We start from the raw sequence: 21,770 nt of genomic DNA, 5'->3' as shown, positions 1-21,770 counted from the left end.
TTTTGGCACTGTTTGCCCCATATCTTCGGAATGGCTAGACCTGCCTTCGCCAAAAACTAATCAGCACGTCTCCTTATCAATACGAATCGAATGTTTTTTTTTGAATTATTGAAATTGCTTCATCTGTGTTCCCGAAATTGTCCACGAAAATTTGCATCCGCACACACATACATACACGCACAACACACACATACATCCATTTTTTTTAAGGTATGCCAAAATATTCAGAAACCTCTGAAACGTAAAGATATATAAACATTTTCATTTTCGATTTTTTTTGCGATTACTATAACTTACCCTACGAGAAGTTAAAAATGAATAACAGTTGCAGCAAATTTTGTTTATTCTATAATTCTATTCATCCATATTTTATAAGAAATAACTATAGTTTATAAATTAAAAATAATAAGTATTTTAATAAGATTTACAATACTTTTACAATACACTTATTTTACTTAACAAATTTTAGGTATTTAATAATATTTTAGCAAATTTAAGTGTGTGACAATGACGCTCAACATCTGACATGATTGTTAGTATGGCTTTGTTCATGTTATACAGTTCGCGGAAACCTTATTGAAAATAGCCAAGTTTTAAATAAGGCCACTGTGTAATTTTGTTCATTTTAACCATTTTGACCGTATTTCCACAATAAGTTCATATTACAGCAAAAGCATAAAAATAAAATTTATTTTCATAAAATTCAATGACTATTTTTATATTTAATGGCTATCTTCTGTAATATTTTTACTCATATTTTGGTTAATTGCTATTATTAAATTAATAATATTTTGTTACAAAAAACTATAATATATGAAATTAAATCGACAACTCATAGTTTATCACTTGAAATGAAATGATAAATAAGTTGCATCAATATAATGAAACTTTTAGCTTGTTTCTTTAGTTAGAATTACTATTCTGAAAACAATTTAAACTTTCTATTGATTTTCAAACATTATTTTGTGCGCCGAATATATATTCTGGACAATTTGCTGTTTCTTTATATAGTTCTAAATTTTTGCTAATTCATATAGGGTCCGTCAGATAACTTTTTTTTTTGAAAATGCTATATATAAACTACTGAATATTTTCTCAATCTACATCTTTTCTATTTGAAAGTGCAATCCTTCTGGTTAATAATCGAAAATAATTTCATTGAAATGGCTGCCTAACTTATAAATTGCTGTCAAAAAATTCTGAATTGCTACCAATAAAAAAAAGTTATATGGCGGACCCTTCATAAAAGTTATTACATATAAAAATTTTCTAAAATTATGAAAAAAAAATACATGAACAATTACAAACATTTTATATATGTACTACCTATTTCTACTTTTCAGGCGAACGAAATCGATTATAATCAACCGAATAATATCCGTCCAGATTTCGAACTTAGTAATTTATTGAATGCTAATCACATTGAAGACTCTGGAACATTGGATGACATAGAATTTCCAGACACCAGCTTAGAATTTGAAGATATGGCCGATTATACAACTTCAACCAGGAGAAACTCAGGTTCAAAGCTTGAAACAAAACCTGTAGTTTTGTCTCATGTTAAGACAAGCAATAGGTGAGAAAATTGAAAGTAATTAATAAATTGATAAAAGAGGTAATTTTTTTAATGTTGCACAAAGTAACATTAGATCACTTCTATTTTTATATAAATGTTGATATAGGGTAGAGCGAAGCCTGAAAACCCGAAGCTGGTATAAAGGTCCACCATAAACAAGTAGAGTAGAAGTAAGTGAGAGTCAAATTTGGCCTTTATACTCCATCCTACTCTATTTCAGGATATCTACAAAATCCTACAAATGAATTATCGAATATTTTTATATATAAATAATCTGTTTTTGTTTTTCTATTATAGCAGACTGCCACCTAAATTTTCTTCAAATGGTGGAGGTGACGTAAATCGGAAAACTATTCCAGATAGGACCAGAAGTATTACCAAGCCACAAATACAAAATAGTGTTGTCAAGAAAACCATTCCTAAATCACCTGCCAAAGAAAATAGAACTGTCAAATCTCCTGCTCAATCGCCCCTTAAGGTAAGTGACCAATAAAATTACTTTATATGTAATATTAATTTCTGCATTGTTGAAATTTAAGTTACGAAAAATATGTTTATACTATATAGTTTAAAAAATACAATTTGTGTACAGAACATTTGTATTTTTCACAAAAAATTTGGTACAGTTGAATGTTTATAAATATTTAAAAGATTCTTTTAGAGGTTTGTCGTTGTATTCATGTAAATTTTTGTTTTTTGCTAATACATTTTGCAATTTCACAAAAAAGTATTTTATGTCGTTTGTGTTGATGTTTAGAATTATTGAAATAAACAGTTGATTAGGCTATAAAATTAGTACTCAAAAGACTGAAAATAATTTTTATATCTCCTGTGTAAGCCGCAATATTTTCTTAGTTGCGTATTGAATGCTTTTTGCATTTTTAAACTTTCTTTAAAGCAAGTTCAAGTTAAATTTTCTGATGCTAGTGTATAAGATTATATGAAATGTTTTTCCTATCAATTATAGAATCATACATTACAGTTTTGTTTGCATTTTAAAAGTTTTCATAGGCTTTATATAGTAGCAGCTACGAATAAATTTCTGCTTCGGATTACATTATAGCAATTCATAGTAGGGCACAAAGGTTTAATTTGATTTTGAGCAAATATTTTGTGAACCAAATCAAATATATCACAACAACTATCTGACGATGTTTAGTGAAATTCCCAGGTAATTCATTATTGTAGAAATGTGATTTTTACTGTTTATAAAGAAATTGTTACCTGGCCCTTTCAATGTCTTATTTTTAATTTTGAATGGATTTTACGAATAATAGATACATTATTCAACCAATGCAAAATAACCTTAACCGGAGATAATACTGTCTATAACCTTGATCTGATATTTCATCAGAAATATTTATCAGTGGAGTTTGAAAAACTACTTAATTTATCTCAAAATTGCTTCTTCAACTTAATTTACTGTTTCATTTACTAATTTTTATTGTTTTCGCTTTTGCCAGGATAAAGGTTCAGTTGTCTTTTTACCCCATCCACGTGCAAGATTTTATAGGCTTATATAAAAAAAACTGTCATATAAAAAAATTAAATAATGTATACTTCAAAATTATATTAATGACTCCTAAACTAAACAACAGTACTCACAATCAAACTAACAATGAAATAATCCAATTAAAACTAACAATGAAATAATATACTTTCGCTTTGGATTTTTGAATATTTCCGTCTACCTCCCGATAGTAACGTCGTAAAAATCAAGATAATGGTTGGCTATACATCTTTTTCCTTCTACTTTCAAATATTGTTGCTAAAAAAAATTCCTAACTTGGCTTGTTTTTGGTGATATTGGTGGCGGACCTTTTTACCCATGGACCTTAAAGCTCCGCTCTACCCCATATTACAATGAATGCTCAGTTTTGGTTGTTTTTCCAAACAGTTGTTTCAAATAATGAATAAAAAAAATATATTAATTAATGTTCTGACAGGAATTTTGTTTTGCAACAAAATATGACAGCTGTCACAGAATACATATTTATTCCGTGAATAAATATGTAACAAAAAAAAGTTAAAAATATTAAAAACTCAAAAAAATGTAAAATTTAAAATCTGAATCTACATTATGAAATTTATCAATACATAACGCATTATCCGTCAACTTCATTTTTTTATTTTATTACAATAACTTTATATATTTATTTTATTTTATTACAATAATATGCCACAAGTGCAAAATAAGGTATTTATGTATGAAATATAAACGATTGAAATTAATAGATTATACAAAATTAATTAATAATAATTTTGTTGACTAATATATTTATTTCCATCCACAGGTGCCGAAATCTCCTTGTCCAAAGGCTGCGACGTCAACGGTAAGGCTATAATAAATATAAATTAATTAATTAAAGTTAAGGCTTATAATGATTTGAAAGTACTTCGAGGATGCTGATTCCAAAAATAGTAATAGATCTTTGAAACAGCTTTAGTTTTTGAGATATACCAATGTGATAGTTTTGCCTCAAATTACAATGATAAGTAACCAAATGTTATTTTATGCCTTTAAAAGTATTTTTATATAATTTTCGAGCGTAGATAATTTCTCACTGATTTTGTCATAAGCACCCAACATTTGTCATCAGTCATGGGGACGTCCTATTTCCCTTGATATCATTTCTTCAAATTCCTGATGTCTTAGTTGTTTCTCTCCTGACTCCCTGGTTTTCCTCTCGATCTTATTCATAGATTTTACGAACCGTGGATTTTTTATGAGTTGCCTAATTTGGGAATCATTGAACATATCACTTTAAGTCATCCTTTCTTCTCTTTTTTGGTTAGTCGTTGGTCTCTTAATCTTATACATAGTAGGCGGAAGATGTTGATGTTCTAGGTTGTTCATCATTAACATGGCTACTATATAATCACAAAATTTAAATCTAATATATCAAAATTGAAAAGGCTTACTCCAGTAGTAACCTTTTAGATCTAATGTTTAATATTTCATATATCATCAAAATTACTGAATGTCTTCCTTTTGGTAAAGACAGATTGTAATTCAATAAAGTGAATTAAAAAAAAAGAAAAAAAAGAAAAAAAAAAAATTAACATGGATACAGGTTGTACATCTGATCGTTAGTAGTTCCAAGACCATTGGGGTCATGGGGTATGACCATTTGATTCTAATTTCTGAATTATTCCATTGATAATCACCACACAGAAGAAACAGTCGTCGTGGTGATTCTGATAATGAGGTTTTTTCTAAATGACGGCAGTATTGAAATTATTTTCTTTATCATTTTGGATATTAAAGTAAACACACTACGCAATTTTGGAACATAGTAAAACTATTTTTGTCACGCAGTGTTATTCATATAAAAAATCTTATTCGTTAACACATTTAAGTTTTTCCTATGCGGACTCACAGTTCGAGAAACCCAGACTAGTTAAAAATATTGATGCGTTTTAGCGAATAGTTAATAATCTTATTTGGAAAGTATAATCGATATTTGATCTATATTACAATATAGATATAATTTTACAATATTATTTTTTATAATTATACAATAATATTATTTTCATCAATCTCGACAGAGTTCTCGGCCAGCTCCTTCTGAAGCGGTAGCAAGTGCTTTAGCCAGTGGCGAACTAGTCAATTGTTCAATTTGCGGAAGAAATTTTGCCAATGATCGTATACAGAAACATCGAGAAATCTGCCAAAAAACTGCACAGAAGAAGCGCAAAGTATATGATGCACTAAAACACCGAGTTCAGGTAAGTTGTTGTAAAGATTTATGTTATGCCGGGCAAACTTTTAGAGCTCAGAAAGCTGCTTATAAATAATTGTAGCCGAAGGTATACTCTTTATCAACTGATTTTGTTTATACACAGTACATATCTATGATGAGTCACTTTTGTACATCCTCGCCATCCTCATATTTTTTAAGAGTTTCATTCTTAATATAAAAATAAATAATATTTTGTAAATGTACAGAAAGCTATAAAACGTAAACTAAACAACTGTATAAAAAATATTAAGATATAGTCAAAATTTCAAACGTTAAAATAATCCTCGATTAATATTAACACTAAACCTACCTACAATTCATGTATACCCATACCTGCCACGCGCGGTCAAATTGACCTATAATTAAAAAGTTATCTATTTTATTATTCAATTCACATAATGATTAATTTATTGTTTAATATACATAAATTAAAGAACTTTTCGCGAAATTTCATCTAAATTCATTTTTATATAATTTCTAAAAGAAATTATAAGAAAAAAAAACTAATAAAATTAAATATTTATAAAGTATGCCATATGCTTTCTGACATTGTTTATAAATTATTTTAGTCGGAAATTTATATTTGTATTTCGCAATTTTGGCATTTTTTTATATATTAACTCATGGACAGTGTTGATAAAAACTTGATTTCCTAAAGATTTTGAATATGCAACGCCGAGTTAAGAAATTAACTAGAACAAAAATTCGTGCCTAAAATGATTGATTACTCGTCATCTCTTTATACACAATTTACGCATATATCCACCTAAGTTCAGTATATTGAAATAAACCATAAGTTGCCACCTACAAATTTTCTGCTTTAAGTTACATTTTTTAGCCATCTGGTTTGCCACATTTTTACCAAACAATTTACTAATACAAAATCTAATAGCTTTGGTTCAATTTTGCTGCTTTCTCCTAATTCTATTGGATAATGTTTGAAACTTGGAACAATTATTTTTTATACACCGTCAGAGTAATGAAATTTGATTTATACAAATTGCTTCAAAATCTGAGAATGAATTTATCAGTATAAGAATATCCAATTGAAATATTGAAGAGTCTCTCCTCTTATCATTTTCAAAATAGGGAAACCCATTTTTTTGTATATTTACTATTGACTTGACACATCATACAGAACTTTATTTTAAATTTGTCTGGTTTATTTGGTATATTTTTTAGAAATCTACACCTATATTTTGATATAAACAACTACCCAAATAACATTATTTTCCACCGGTCAAGTTGACCGTCCGTGATAGTTAGGCCACATATTTTTTTTTTTTTCGGAAAATAAAAAAAATAACTAAAATGAAAGCTTGAAGAAAATTATTATTAGTATATTCTAAGAATTGTCATATACTTTGATAATGGTTAATAAAAATGTCTAAGTTATACATAAATTTCGTTGGGAGGTTTAGTGTTTTTTTTTTCAACTTTGCAATATTTAGTTTATTTTATTTTATTTTTTTTTATTTATATATATACATTATTTTCATATCTCAGACAGACAGAAGTGCCTGGTATGAGAGATTATGAAAACAGTTTTCATATTCTATATATACATTTCATTAATATAATATCTATTATAATTAAAATAACTCTATCTTTATATGACTCTTCAGTCTTCTTTGTCTTCAATTTCCTTATAGTATTTCTTTATTTTTCTTTTAAATTTATCGCCATCATTGGTCATCTTAATATCGTTTGGCAATTCATTATGCAAGGGTTAACATGAACTTGGAACATAATTTGCAATTATTAATTGTAAATCATTATATATTTTAGAAACGTCAAAACACAAAATTGACATTTTTATTCCCTGATACAATAATATCTTAAGTTCTTCAATGATTCTATCTTTGTCATACCGTCACGTTTAATTCTATTTCTTTTAATCAGGGCACTGATGCCGAACAATTCGTCCGAGTACGCGCTCGTAAAAATCCATCAGGAAGTTCGCAAATTCCAAAACGTCCGCCACTGCAAACAAATTGGCGCAAGAAGCACGAAGATTTCATAAACGCTATCAGGGCTGCGAAAGAAGTCCAACAACATTTGAAATCTGGTGGAAAATTATCAGATTTGCCACCTCCTCCTCCAAGCGAAAATCCCGACTATGTCCAATGTCCACATTGTGGACGCAGATTCAACCAGGCTGCTGCTGAAAGGCACATCCCAAAATGTGCCACTATGGAACACAATAAACCTAAAAAGAATGTGCCAGCTAATAGTAGAGGAGGGGCAGGAACAGCTGCAAAGGGATTTAGAAAAAATTGGTAAGTGTAGAGAAGGGGATGCTTTAATAATATTTTAAAAGCAAATTTATAGACATACCTTCATCATTATTTTGGTAATTTACATTATACCTACATATCGAATGCTCGGTTTTGAAAGTAAAGTATGTTGAACGACAAAAAATCCTCACGAACAAAATTTGTGTGGTCTTCTAAAATTAATTTTTTAATATAATATGTATTAGGGAACCAATACTAAATATTTTAATCAATTAAAATAGCAACTTTGAAAGCCCTTCATCTCTTTTAGAATATATTGACCTTAACTAAATAAATTGCACAAATATAACTGTAGAAGGTAATAGTGGTAGAAAGGTTTTTTTTTTTAATTTTTTATAATTTAGTTAGTTTTTAAACATTTGGACACTTAAGTTATTAGGTTGGTAACTAAGGCAGTGCGGTTTTCTGACTTAACGGTTTTAATTCGATTTTAGGTTTGCTGGCGTAGTCCAAATAGTTTGTTATTGGTTACTTACTAGGCATATCTACTGTCTGGGTTTCGTTTGGCGTTTGCTGAAAGGTGAAAAAACAAAACGAAATTTTGTCATATCTTACTTTGTTAACTTCCCGAAGGTTTATGTTTATGTTTTCATCAAAAAATCCGATTCGCTAATTTTATGTTTTCTCGACGTTTTAAGCCATTCTGAATCGAATGAGACCAAATATGGAAAAAGTATGTGTGTGTGTGCGTGTGCACCAACAGATTTTTTGCCGTAAATCGCCGTTTTCTCAAAAAACGGCTGGACCGATTTCAAAAATTTAAAAGCCATTCGATGTATCTCGATGAGGACTATTGTTTGTTGTCAGTTTTGTGCGACGATCGGCCAAGCCGTTTCTTCGTAAATAGCAGAAAAGTAAAAAGTTTTTCGTCCACGTTTTAGTCCGCAATTCTGAATCGATTTTGAAAATTCAAAAATCGTTCGAAAGATATTGGTTGGGAATCGTCCTGATTAGTTTTTGGTAGAGATCGGCCGGGCCGTTTTCTTGTAATAAGGTGTTAAAAAAATTTTTTTCGTCGATTTTTATTATTTTTTTAACGGTAGATACCATAGTCTTCTAGATCATACTAAAATATTACGGCCCTACGACAACTTGTTTAGCTTTAAAAATTCGTCAAAGTTTGCAAAAATTAGTATGGTCTTTTTGGCATTTGTCAAAATTAGAACTTTCATCGATGTTTGCTCAAAAACGCCTGAACCGATTTCAGAAATTTAAAAACTATTTGATGTATCTCGATGAGGATTATCGTTTCTCAGTTTTGTGCGACGATTGGCCGAGCCGTTTCATTGTAATTTGGAAAAAAGTGTTAAACCTTTCGTCCACATTTAAGCTTATACTACCGAACCGATTTTAAAAAATCAAAAACTGTTCGAAAGATATTAGTTGGGAATGATACTGATTAGTTTTAGGTGAAAATCTACCGAGCCGTTTTCTTGTAATTAACTGTTGAAAAAAAATTTAAGCCGATTTTCATGGAACTTTTTTGGGCGATATATATCATAGTCTTATAGAACTTACTGAAATATTACGGCCTTACGACAAGTAGTTTAATTTTAAAAAATTCATCAAAGTTTGAGAAAATGAGTAGTTTTTTTAACATTTGTTAAAATTAAAATTAGATGATTTACCTGGTATAACAATAAATGCTTGGTCTTAATGAACATACTAAACAATTAAAGTCCTACAAAAAACTGGCTCAATTATTAAAATTATTGATTTTTGAAAATTTGCTTTTAAAAAATACTCCGACCGGGTTGACGTGTTCGATTTTCAATAATGTGTAATAAATCCACTTCGAATACTTTTAACTACTCATGAATTAATTTATCCATCATGAATTAAGTCGATTATTTACACAAATCGGGAAGTTCATGTAACTTGCTTCAAAGCAAAATACCAATACCAACAGTTATTTTTGCAAGCAAAATAAGACATTATTTGTTTGCCAAATTTTGTTCTGTTGATATTGCACTCAAAGACGAAAAACGGCCTGGTCGTCCAGTCAAAGTTGATACAAAGAAATCCGTTGGCCCTTCTTTGGTATAATTTGCCGTTCGAAGAAAAGCAGCCTGAATTGACAATTAGAAGCAGTGATTTATTCCATTATTGACATCACACATTTTTCGCCAATTGGTAAAAATTATTGGAGATTGGTTAGGATGTTTTGCCTGTCCACCATACAGTCATGATCTTGCACCTTCCGATTACTTTTGTGTAGATCTTTACATAACTCCTTTTGATAAGCGTTTATATTATTATCATGGTGCCACATGGTGCCTGATTCAGTTTTTACTAATGAAAATAAGAATATTTATGAAAGTGCGATGATGATGCTGCTTGAAAGTAGACAAAACGTCACTGATTAAAGCAAAAATTCGCACATCCTTAGTTGCCAACCTGATATTTTATATCTACTCTATACAATGTTCTCTTAGACATTTTTTAACTTCTCGAATGAGAAGTTTGTTTTAATAAAAAAATCCGATTTGCTAAGTTTTCTCGACTTTTCAAGCCATTCTGAATCGAATGAGACGATATTTGGAAAAAGTATGTGGTGGGTGTGTGTGTTTCTGTGAGATTTTTTGCCGTAAATTTTTTCTCAAAAACGGCTGGATCGATTTCAAAAATTCAAAAGCCGATATATCTCGATGAGGACTAGGGTTTGTTTATCAATTTTGCGCGACGATCAGCCAAGCCGTTCCTTTGAAAATAGCATAAAAGTGAAAAAAATTCGTCTACGTTTTAGCTCGAAATTCTGAATCGATTTTAAAAAATCGAAAACTGTTCGAAAGATATTGGTGTGGAATGATACTGGTTAGTTTTTAGGTAAAAATCTACCTGGCCGTTTTTTTAAAATTAACTGTCGGAATAAAAATTTACCGATTCTTATTAAACTTTTTTTGGCCATAGATATCATGGTCTTAAAGATCATACTAAAATGTTACCCTACGACAAATAGTTTATAGTTACAAATTCATCAAAGTTTGAGAAAGTATTTTTAGTCAAATATTGTTGTAAAAGTTGCTTTTATGATGTGATGAGTTGAACATTATCAATTCATTAAAATTCAAAATAATAAGCTACAATTTTAGGGCATACAAGCACGTGTCTGTGCTATATAATTAATATAATTACAGTTAATTTAAATGTGGTTGAGAAAATTCTATTTGAAATCGCATGTTTAGATTTAATTGAAAGCGATAACTTTGTTTTTGAATTAAACCGTTGAAAATTTTATCTAAATATATAAATTTCAATTTCCATTGAGTAACCCAATTTTTTTACATTTCGGAAAGTTTATGCAACTTAAAAGGCTAAATGCCACTTTCAACTAGTTAAGTATTTTTCTTTATTTCGCATACTTTTTACAACCTATTCTATTGAATCGATTTTTCACATACATCTTTTATTTTTATTAGTGCATATTCACTACGCAGTTCAATTTTACAATAAGTTTGTTATGCCTAGTACTCTTTAGAGACCTTTACTGCATTCACGATTTTATTTCTTAAAATTTACTAAATCATTTTTTTTCAATTTTTAATTTAATATGATTTTCTTAATTTTAAGTTGAATTTGCGTACTATAGATAATGATTTATTTCTCTTACAGAAGAAGCTGGAAATTCGTATTTTCGACGATTTCACGACCCAATGCCATTTTGTAAGCAGTTATAACAATTATTAACATGTAAAATAACTAAAACAATTTCTCATTCTCTTCACAAAAATTAATATCTCAAAAAAATTACAAATGATTTTTATTTATTTTAAAAATATTTAAATACAATATAATTGTATTTTAATCATAGGTTAAAATAAATTGATTATTATAAATTTTAATATGTTATGGCTATATGTAGCATCTTTAATTATTAATTGACAATTTAACGACTTTTTATTAGTAAAAAAAAATATCCACTATTGATCATTTATGTTCAAGTAAAACTATTATAACTTAAATTATAAGTAGATATTTTGTTATACCAACTTTTTAATATTACATGTGATCTGCACTAATAATATTTTATTTTGGAGTTGATAAATAATTCTAATAATAAATTGTGACATTATTGACATTTTTTCTTGAATTCAAAATGTGGCTGTGAATTTTCATAACAGTTCTGTTTTTTTAGTTATTTAAATTATTATCCTAAGATTTCATTTTCTATATTCATAATTGATTTCACAATATTAAACAATATATTACATATATGCAAATAATTTAATATGTTATTATATGAATATCAATAAAGTATCGTTTGCTAATAACTAGACTTTGGATATAAATTTATTTATATTGTTGTTGAATCTTATATTGTTAATAATCAGTGGTGTTGTGCTAATATTTTCTTTACCGGAACGTTAATTTTAAAAACCGGTTCAAAAACCGGTTCTCATGTTTGTTCCGGTTTCGTTAAAAAAAAAGAAACAAAAATCATTACAAAACCCATTTATACATATATTTGTATGTTTATTTCAATAATAAAATTGTTTAATAAAAATTAATTAAATCAAATCATTTTTTAATCTAATATTTTTCTCTAACTTCCGTAAAAAATTCAAAGGTAACAAATTAAAAAGCAAAGACTATTATTATTTCTTGGGAAAAAACTGAGTTAATTATATAGTAAAGAATTTTCTTCTCACTATCCAAAATTTGCCGCCCCGAAAATTTGCCGCCCTGGGCAGTAGCCCCGACTGCCCCTCCTGTAAATCCAGCACTATACAGGTATATATACATGTATAATAGAACACTTGAATAAATTGAAAATATATTTTGATTTTGAAATTTAATTTCATCTTTAGTATATATAATTTCATACCAAGTACACAAATTTTTCATGTAGCCATTTTTTATTATTTTTATTTTCTTATAAATTACAATCTGTCTACATAGAAAGACATTGAGTAATTAATTTGACAAATAACATAGAATTTCAAAAGGAAAACCCAGAGGTTCACTTTATATTAATGTACTAAATCATGACTTAATTAAAATTAAGTATATGTACCCATATATCACTATAATCTTTCCAAAAGATATTCAAAATCTTTTAAGACTGAATTATTTGTTTATTTTCTTCAAAAATCCAAATGTAAATAACCATGACAGGTTATCTGTGATTTTGCCAACACTAGCGCTATCATTGCCTAATTCCCAAACTATTTATTGATAAGACAACAACCAAAGATGATTTTATCATTGATAACAATCTATAACAAAAATATAAGATTTGAATTTGAATATGTAGGTAACGACATAAACGGGTATGACGTGTAACGATTTATATTGTTTTGGCGCCTTTTTGCCCCCATAAAAGCTGGCACAAGAACCATGTTAAGTCATTTTGTGTTGGGACCTCGTGGTGATACTACAGTGAATGGTAAGTCATTTATAATAATTAATATTATTCTAAAACTTTTCTCAAGTAATTTCTAAAAAGAGTCATATATTCAGTTTCTTGAATATATGATTTATGCATGGTGTTTGCTTGTGTTTTGATTTATTCAATTTTATTTAGTGAATTATAAATAAAAAAAATGGAAACTGTTCATTATTTATATAAATTGATTTATGTTATTTTTTATATTTCAAAATAATTTTTGCCAAAGAGTTGCTGTTTTGGTTTTGATATAACTCTTCGGCCAAAATTATATTAAAATATAGAAAATAATGTAAATCCAATAATATAAATCAAAACGGTTTCCAATTTTTTTTTAATTATAATTCAATAAAAATTAATCAAATCAAAGCGCAAGTATACATACATATATAAATATATGTATGTACATATGTATCTAATGTATATTGTATATATTTTATATTATATAAATATAAATAATTGCAACTGTAGAGTTTAGGTATGATTTTATGACATAAAATTTTATTTTATATAATTTATTTGAATATACATTTTGATTTAAATATTGAATTATTAAATGACAAATAGAAATAAGAACATATGCAGTATATGTATATAATTTATTAAGTCTTATAACATTAAACTATGAATATTGCATAATAATTGTACAAAATCATTTTAATTGAAAATGGCTAATATATTTGACTACAAAGATTAGAATTAGAAAACTATTAAAACATTAAAATTTATATTTGAACTTATGTTGGAATTATTTGCAATTGACTTGTTATAATTATTTAATGTAGTTGTTTAATTAATTTTTAATGTAGTTCGTTTCTTTTCAGATTTTATACAGTGCCAACAGTGTTATGTGCAGTGAATAATAACTTCGGAGGCTTATTGTGCATTAAACTTTTTTGTTATTGATTGTACCTTAGTTTATTTGATATAGTGTTAAAAGTAATTTTTCATTTTCCATTTTGCGTTATTTCGAGTACATGGTTCACACTTTTTTTTTTTAATTTTCGAAAAACGACCGAACGTATTATGATGAAAATTGCGCGTTTGAAGCTACGTCCCTGCCGCCTACCCCCCACGGCAGGTCCAAGTAGTCGGGTTTCACATTTAAATTTAATTTATTAATTGATTAATTTTTGCTTTATATCTCTGAGTGTATGGACCCCTGCGTTGTTTTTCCCAGAAGCACCGCAACCCCATGCACTTATTTCAATAATTAATATTATTTGTGCTATTATTTTTATAATTATTATTAAATTTATTTTTTTATTGTTTTGCTAAGTGGCCCATGGAAAGAAGTAACTTTTTATAGATTTATAACGTTCAGTTATATTTTTTTTAAAAGTTAATTTGATTAGTTTTCGTGCCGTAATGTAATGAACACAATTTCATGAATTAACTTTACTTTTACTGGTCGCACAATGAGTCTCCTGGTGGAGGAATGCTGAATTTATAAGTAGTTGAACTTGGCAATGCTCAAGAGATGGTAAGAAAGTCTGAGTTGTGTACAAATCTTTTAAATCTTGATAGAATTAAATAAAATTTTAATTTTAGGTTGAACACAGGAGTTACCAGAGGAATAGATCCTAATAACACCATTACTGAAACGGAAGAATGTTTACCAGGACGTTAGTGATTACCAGTGTACAGAGTAGGATGGACCATTTTGCAACCAGGAGCGCACAAGACCAGAAGAACGTTTGTTTCATTCAGATAAGTTTGTTATACTACGATGGATCACTTTACTAGTAGGATGGACTACTTTACCACCAGGAGCGCACACGACCAGGAGAACGTTATATTATGATAAGTAATTACTTGCTAAGATAGATCATAAGATATTAGTTTTTTGCGATCATTTTCTATATTATTTTGTTATATTAAGATATCTATCTTACTTGCTAAGATAGATCAGAAGATATTATTTTTTTTGCGATTATTTTCTGTATTATTTCATCGGGGCCCCATTTACGTTATTCATTCTTTATATTCGATTCGTGAACGGATTTATATACATATTATAAATAAGATATATCTCGTGCAAAATCGTGTTATATACAGTGCCAGTGTTGTGTACAGTGATATATCATAATATATACAGTGCAAGTTGATATTTACAATTCAAGATCAAGATATAGTTCAAGATCAAGATACATACAGTGAAACATCAAGATCAAGATCCATGTGAGATGAAGATACATACAAGATTAGAACCAACCAGAAAATAGCCTACAAAATTGGAGGACGTACACATGGATATATTATTAAGTTAAAATTAGGCTAGAATACATTAGGCTGGTAGTTTACCATTTTTTATTTTAAAAATGGGTGGGAAGACGGCAAGGACCTTCCAGTTCGCATAGATTTCGCGTTTTTTTACAATTGTTTAATATTAGTTCATGTAACAATACTTAATACACAAATTTATGAACTTTATAAGTGCACTCCTCTATAAGCTTCATAGTGCTGGGAACCTATGAAGTTAAAGTATTTACATGGTGGATCTTAGGGGGGTACATCATGTAAATACTTTTTTTTTCTTTTTTTTTTCTTTTTTTTCTTTTTTTTTTTCTTTTTTTCTTTTTTTTTTTTCTTAATTACAAAATTGACATAGTACATTACAATTTTACCTTTAATTTCTAACAGGTTCTTGCATCGTCTACGGTTTTTTTTTTTTCTAAAGAAGATCTTCATATACATTTAATCATCTCGTGGGGTATTTTTCATGTTAAATTTGTATCATTTAAGTTAGGCTTAGTAAATTAGCTTAGTTAATTAATTTAAGTTATTTTGTAAGTGGACTAGGGCTGTACTCAATTTGTACGGCGACACCACATTAAAAAAAACGCGCCTGGCAACTATACCTCCTGGGTGGCGTGGAAAATAGTTGCATCTTAGTATAATAATATAAGTATAATAATTATCAATTCAATTATTTTATTAATTATATTTATTTAATATATAACTGTGTAATAAAAAATGTAAAATACGCTGATGTTAAATGTCCGAATATTCAATATAATAAAACTTTTAAAATAATCTTTGTTTTTCAATCTGAAAATCTCCAATTTTTTTCAGGTAAAATTATTATTTAATAAATAATTTAATTTTTTTTAAACTATATTACGCTTTGAACAAGTGTATGGTTTGGATAATAATATTATCATATTATTATGGATTATAATATTTTGTCCAATTGTATTTTTTTTCCTCATTTTTTTTATTTTGTATTTTTATTTTACTAATATAGAACTAACCTGATTTTTAGTACTTGTAACATATGTTACTATTAGTAATAGGAATATTATAATTGGACATAATATTATAATGATAATATTATTGATTTTGCAGTATTTTGTCATAAAATATTGGTTCGATACCATAAAAATATCAGCGTCCCAATTATTTAAATGCGATTTTAAATTGAAACTTATTTAAAAGTTAGTTTAATAATTTGCTTGCTTTCTTGTGCTGAGATTAGTCCTAAAAAAAGTATTTGCCATAGTAACCGGTATTATTATTTTTGGCATTTTGGCCCGTATTTCCGAAACAGTTAGACCTGTCTTGGCCAATAAATAATCAGCACGTCTCGCTATCAATAGAAATCGAATTATTCGAATAAAATTTAATTTTAATAAGTTTAATAGAAACTTAATAATTTTCAAAAAATTTCGAAATATAACAAAAAAAATTTTTTAATTCAATTTTTATCATTTTTCAAAAAAATTTAAAGCCATTTACAAAATGTAATTTTCAGTACGGAAAGTTTCAGTAACTTGCCGTAAGACACATAATTAATTTTTTTCGGCGCTATGAGCTTGGAAGTGCACAAATTCGTTATCTTAAGAGGGCTCGGGATCTGAAGAACATATTTGTCTTAAACTTTCAACTCACTTACGAATCTTTATATTAGCCAAATTGCCAAATTTTGCATTGCATTTGCATAATGTTTTGTTAATTATATTTCTTAAAATTAAAAATGTTATTAATGTTATTAAGGGTTCCAGGGTTCCACTGTAGATCATGACAAAAATTAGAAAAAATGTATCTCACGATGTTTGGTAATAATGAACTTTCAAGCGCATCCTCTGCTGAAATTATGACCATTATTATTCAGTTTGTGTGGTTAATTTTCACTAAATTTGTTTATTTAAACTTTGTAACCGTAGCCGTGAATAACGTTTCTACGACCACAAAAACACAATTGCTCCAAGTTTTCAAAATTTAAGGCTTTTTGTTGAACTATTAATTTAAAATTGTTAAAACATGCCGACTTTGAGAGTATCTTCTTTAGAATAAAAGTACTAAAGTGTGATGACAAGTTTCATCAAAAGTTGGCGCGTTTATTCAGCATTGTTCAATGGTAAAATTTAAAGAAAAAAAAATGTTTTGTTTTCGATTCAAATTACAATCTGCTTTATAATTGAAAGACATTCAGTAATTAATCTAACTGATGTATCAGATTCAAAGTACTAAATTGTGGTCGCAATAGTTTTATCAAAAGTTGGATTGTTAATAGGTAAACTTAAAAAGAAGAGAAAGAAAAAAATAATCAGAGATTTAACAAAGCTATAATGTTTTTAGAGAACTACCCAGTGATAAGTTTTCTAATTTATAAAAAATGTGTACTATTTAGTAAATTTCATGAAAAAATCTAGAAATAATATGATTTTTGCTATTACATTTTGCTCACATTCAGTTGATCAAAATTAATAAAAATTAACCACAAGAATAAACTAGTGGTGTACGGCATCGTGCCTTATGGCAAATTGCTGGAATTTTCCGTGCCGTAACAAAATGTTCGAGGAATATTAAATGTTTACAAATAGATTATTCTAAATACTGTAACAATGTCTAATATTTATAGGAATTATAAACTGAATTACAAAGTTAAAATTATTTGTTTAAAGTATATAAGTGAGCTTTAGAACTTTAGTCAGAATTAAAATTAAAATCTAAATTATTTTCGATATACAATTTTTTTTAAAAAGAAAAAAATTGATAAAATTTGAAACATTTTTTTTTTGTAAAAGCTATTATTTTTTTAAAGTAACCACAATGTTCTTTGAATCATTCGAATCGGACGCTAAGTTCTCTCAAAAAGCTGCAATTTTTTGTACATTTAGCTCTGCAACTTTGAAATGGCTGGACTTGCCTTTACCAAAAACTAATCACCTCTTCTTTCAATCATTACAAATTGAATATTTTTTATATCATTCAAATCGGGTACTCCGTTCTCTCAAAAACTCGATTTATATTTCTGCTCCGTATCTCCGTAACGGCTGGACCTGCCTTTGCCAAAAACTAATCAGCACATCTCCCTATCAATAGAAATCGAATATTTTTTGAACCATTCAAATCTGTTGATCCGTGCGCCCGAAAACGTAGACGAAAAAAATGCGGACATGCAAAACACTTTCTAGGTATGCCAAAATGTTCAGAACCTTCAAAACGTGAAGATATGCAAAAATTTTCATTTTCGATTTTTGACCCATTACTATAACTACTCTTCTTCTATCAATGACTATAACTACCCTACAGGAAGTTAAAAAATAGTCGTAATTTTACCACGGCTCTAGGTTGCACTATTAAGCTCATAATTTTCAAACAAAGTGAGATTTTTTTTAAATTTTTCAGAACAGTTCAATATAATAGAATCTATGATAAATAGATAAATAAGCATGAAATACTATCACCCCATTTCAGCTTGTCTGAGACACCCTGTATAGATTAATTAACTTCCCGTAGGGTAAGTTATAGTAATCGCAAAAAAATCGAAAATGAAAATTTTTATATATCTTTACGTTTCAGAGGTTTCTGAATATTTTGGCATACCTTAGAAAAAATGGATGTGTGTGTGTGTGTGTGTGTGCGTGCGTGTGTGTGTGTGTGTGTGCGTGTATGTATGTGTGTGCGGATACAAATTTTTGTCGACGATTTCGGGAACATGGATGAAGCAATTTGAATAATTCAAAAACATTCGATTTGTATTGATAAGGAGACGTGCTGATTAGTTTTTGGCGGAGGCAGGTCTAGCCGTTCCGAAGATACGGGGCAAAAAGTGCCGAAAACGTAACTCAGTTTTTAAGAGAACGGAGCGTCCGATTTGAATAATTCAAAAAACATTTTATTTGTATTGACTAAGTGAAAAACTTTTTAAATTTTTGGAGAGGCAGGTCCAACGACTTTGGAGATATGGAGAAAAAAGTAAAAAAATGAGCCATTTGGCGGTCAAAAATGAACATTAGACATATTCACATCAAATTATCAGATATTTTATAGAGATTTTAACAATAAGTATAATTTTTTTTACATTTCTATGGGTTCCGTACCAATGCTTATGCGTTAGACGGCGGCGCGGCGCTTGCGCGCTTTGACATTTCGTCTCTATGCAGTTCAAGCAGTGCGATTGCTTTGAAAAAAAGTTCAGAATTTCCAAAATATGTCAAAATGAAGAAAACATTTTTCTTTCAAAAAATTTCTAATTTTTTCGAAGTAAACTTTTTTCAAAAATGTTGATTGTTTTTAGAAAAATAATAATTTTTGGTACGGGAAGTTCCAGCAATTTGCCTTAAGGCACGATGCCTTAATTGCCTTAAGACAGAATTCCACTTACAGCTAGTTCCGGTTTAAATTTGCTCTACAACTACGTTATAAATGTTACAACCTGTCTTCGTGTAGTTCAAAAGTTCGCGCCTCACTTTGTTCATCAGCTGTCAAGCGGGCGCCATTTTGTGACACCTGTCACATCAAAATTTATTTCTAAACCATTGGTTTGCAAATAGTATAAGTTTTATTGCTATTATGCCCAATAGATGGAACCCGAAATGTCACTTTTGGCATTTGTATTTTTACTCGTTTCTTGTGATTTCTAAATACGCACAATTATGAAATTGGGGCCTCGTTTATTAAATTGGTTGCACGAAAATTAACGCGTAAATAACACAAATTTACGATGGCATAAACGAGTAAGACATTCAACTGTGCCATTAATATTGATTAAACTTTCAATTTATTTACTATTTTATTATGGCAGATTAAGGTTAAATGTTAGTTATTATTTTTGTGATAAATTATTGTTGATTTATAATGAACCGGCTGAAATTTCCAAAAGCTTTGTTAAGGCACCACACTGTTAAATCGACATGGCAATTAATTTCTTGCCAGAACAGTGGCTTTTCACATGCCACCGATAATAATATGCTACAATGTAAAAATCAAGTGTTCAAAGCTGACTACTATAAAATACATTTATGGTACAATAAACGATTATATGCATCTGGACTGAAAAAAGAAGACTTAGAAATCAATAATAGCATTAAACGAGGAGAGTACATTCAAGGGGTTCTGCAGAAAAGGCGTGAGCAATTTATTGAGAGACGAGATGGATTTGTTAAAGATATTAAAGAAACTAAATCCAGGGTTAAAGAAAAAATGGAAGAAATCATTGAGGTATAATACTTTTTTTATTTGTAAACTTATTGCATATTTATTGTTACTTTTATGAAGTACTAAACAATATTATTACTGTTATTTACTTTCGTAGTATTGCTATTACAGACAGAATTGTATATACGGACTTAATGACACAGTAGCCTTCCTAAACAATATTAGAATATGATGAATTTGATTGTTCTATTTAAAAATGGACTAGGTTTAGTAACGTTTCCGCGGCTGTGTATCATAAAGAAATCCATAATTACAATCCTCTCAGATGTTTAGTGTCATTAACACAGTCTTGTCACAGTAATCAGTTCAAACATGTATCACCTACAAAAGTTTGTAATTATTTCTATTAAAATCAATGAACTTATGTAGTAGTGATTTTGATAAATTTTATTGCAATTATCAGGTGTTTGATAGAATATCGATTAATTATTTATTTTTGACAAAATGACTCTGTACTATTTTACAAGCACTACAGGGTATTTTACCCGAGGCCACAATAAAAGAAAATTGAAATCTGTTAGAGGCTATTGACTTTTCAAACTACTTCTAATGCCATCAATAGAAAGAAAGTTTTGCAATAATTGCAATATACTTTTTTTCTCTTTTGATGCCAGCGAAGTTTATTAGTAGTGAAACTTATATATATTTACAATGGCATACGTATTATTTTTTTTCAATATGATGTTTGATTTGTTGCAGAGAGAAAATATTATTACGATACCAAATCTTCTTTGTGTTGGTAGAGCTATTTTAGCACCATATTTAGGATATACGATTATACACGAACAATTCAGTTTAGCATTAGGACTTCTAGCAGCAGCTGGTCTTTCAGATTTGGTAAGTTCTAAAATAGTATAAGTGAAACTAATATTTATCAACAATTAGGTTAGTGGTAAAACTATGTCCTTAAGAAAAGTATAGTAAATGCAAGATAATTATTAAAACTAAATAAAGAGATGATAAAACATATTTCAAGATCCATTGTAATAATTTTAATCTGTTGGTAGGTTCAACTTTAAACTTTAAACGGTCAAATATATTAAAGCTGATATTAATTTTAAAAAATCATGGAGTTATTAATAAAGTGATTTTTTGATGATTTTAAAATCTCTGATCTCTTTTATGAAATATTAAAACTATTAAAATTAAAAAAATTAGGTAATCATTTAGTTAATTGCTACAAATACAAGAAACATGAATAGTTTTAAATTTAGTTTTAATATTTTGGTTGAATTTTAATTGAAGAAAAATAAAATGTGCATTCATTATTAACTTCCCGTAGGGTAAGTTATGTAATCGCAAAAAAATCGAAAATGAAAATG

General features: G+C 28.5%; 1 protein-coding gene across 1 annotated transcript in view; it reads left to right on the top strand.

Moving 5' to 3' along the window:
- LOC113384530 overlaps window positions 1-21,770 on the top strand; it is a gene marked incomplete at its 3' end in the record, with an annotated part of 79,252 nt that overhangs the window by 52,161 nt on the left and 5,321 nt on the right. The window contains 3 exon segments of the mRNA XM_026622262.1: window positions 1,344-1,576; window positions 1,874-2,054; window positions 3,871-3,909. Of these exon segments, the coding sequence (XP_026478047.1) occupies window positions 1,344-1,576; window positions 1,874-2,054; window positions 3,871-3,909 (453 nt within the window).

This window comes from Ctenocephalides felis, unplaced genomic scaffold, assembly GCF_003426905.1.
Source record: "Ctenocephalides felis isolate EL2017-DRISC unplaced genomic scaffold, ASM342690v1 CF-g0.4_SCAFFOLD_03571, whole genome shotgun sequence".
Lineage (NCBI taxonomy): Eukaryota > Metazoa > Arthropoda > Insecta > Siphonaptera > Pulicidae > Ctenocephalides > Ctenocephalides felis.
The sequence above is the reverse complement of the archived record's forward strand: the minus strand, read 5'-3'. Positions and strand labels throughout refer to the sequence as shown.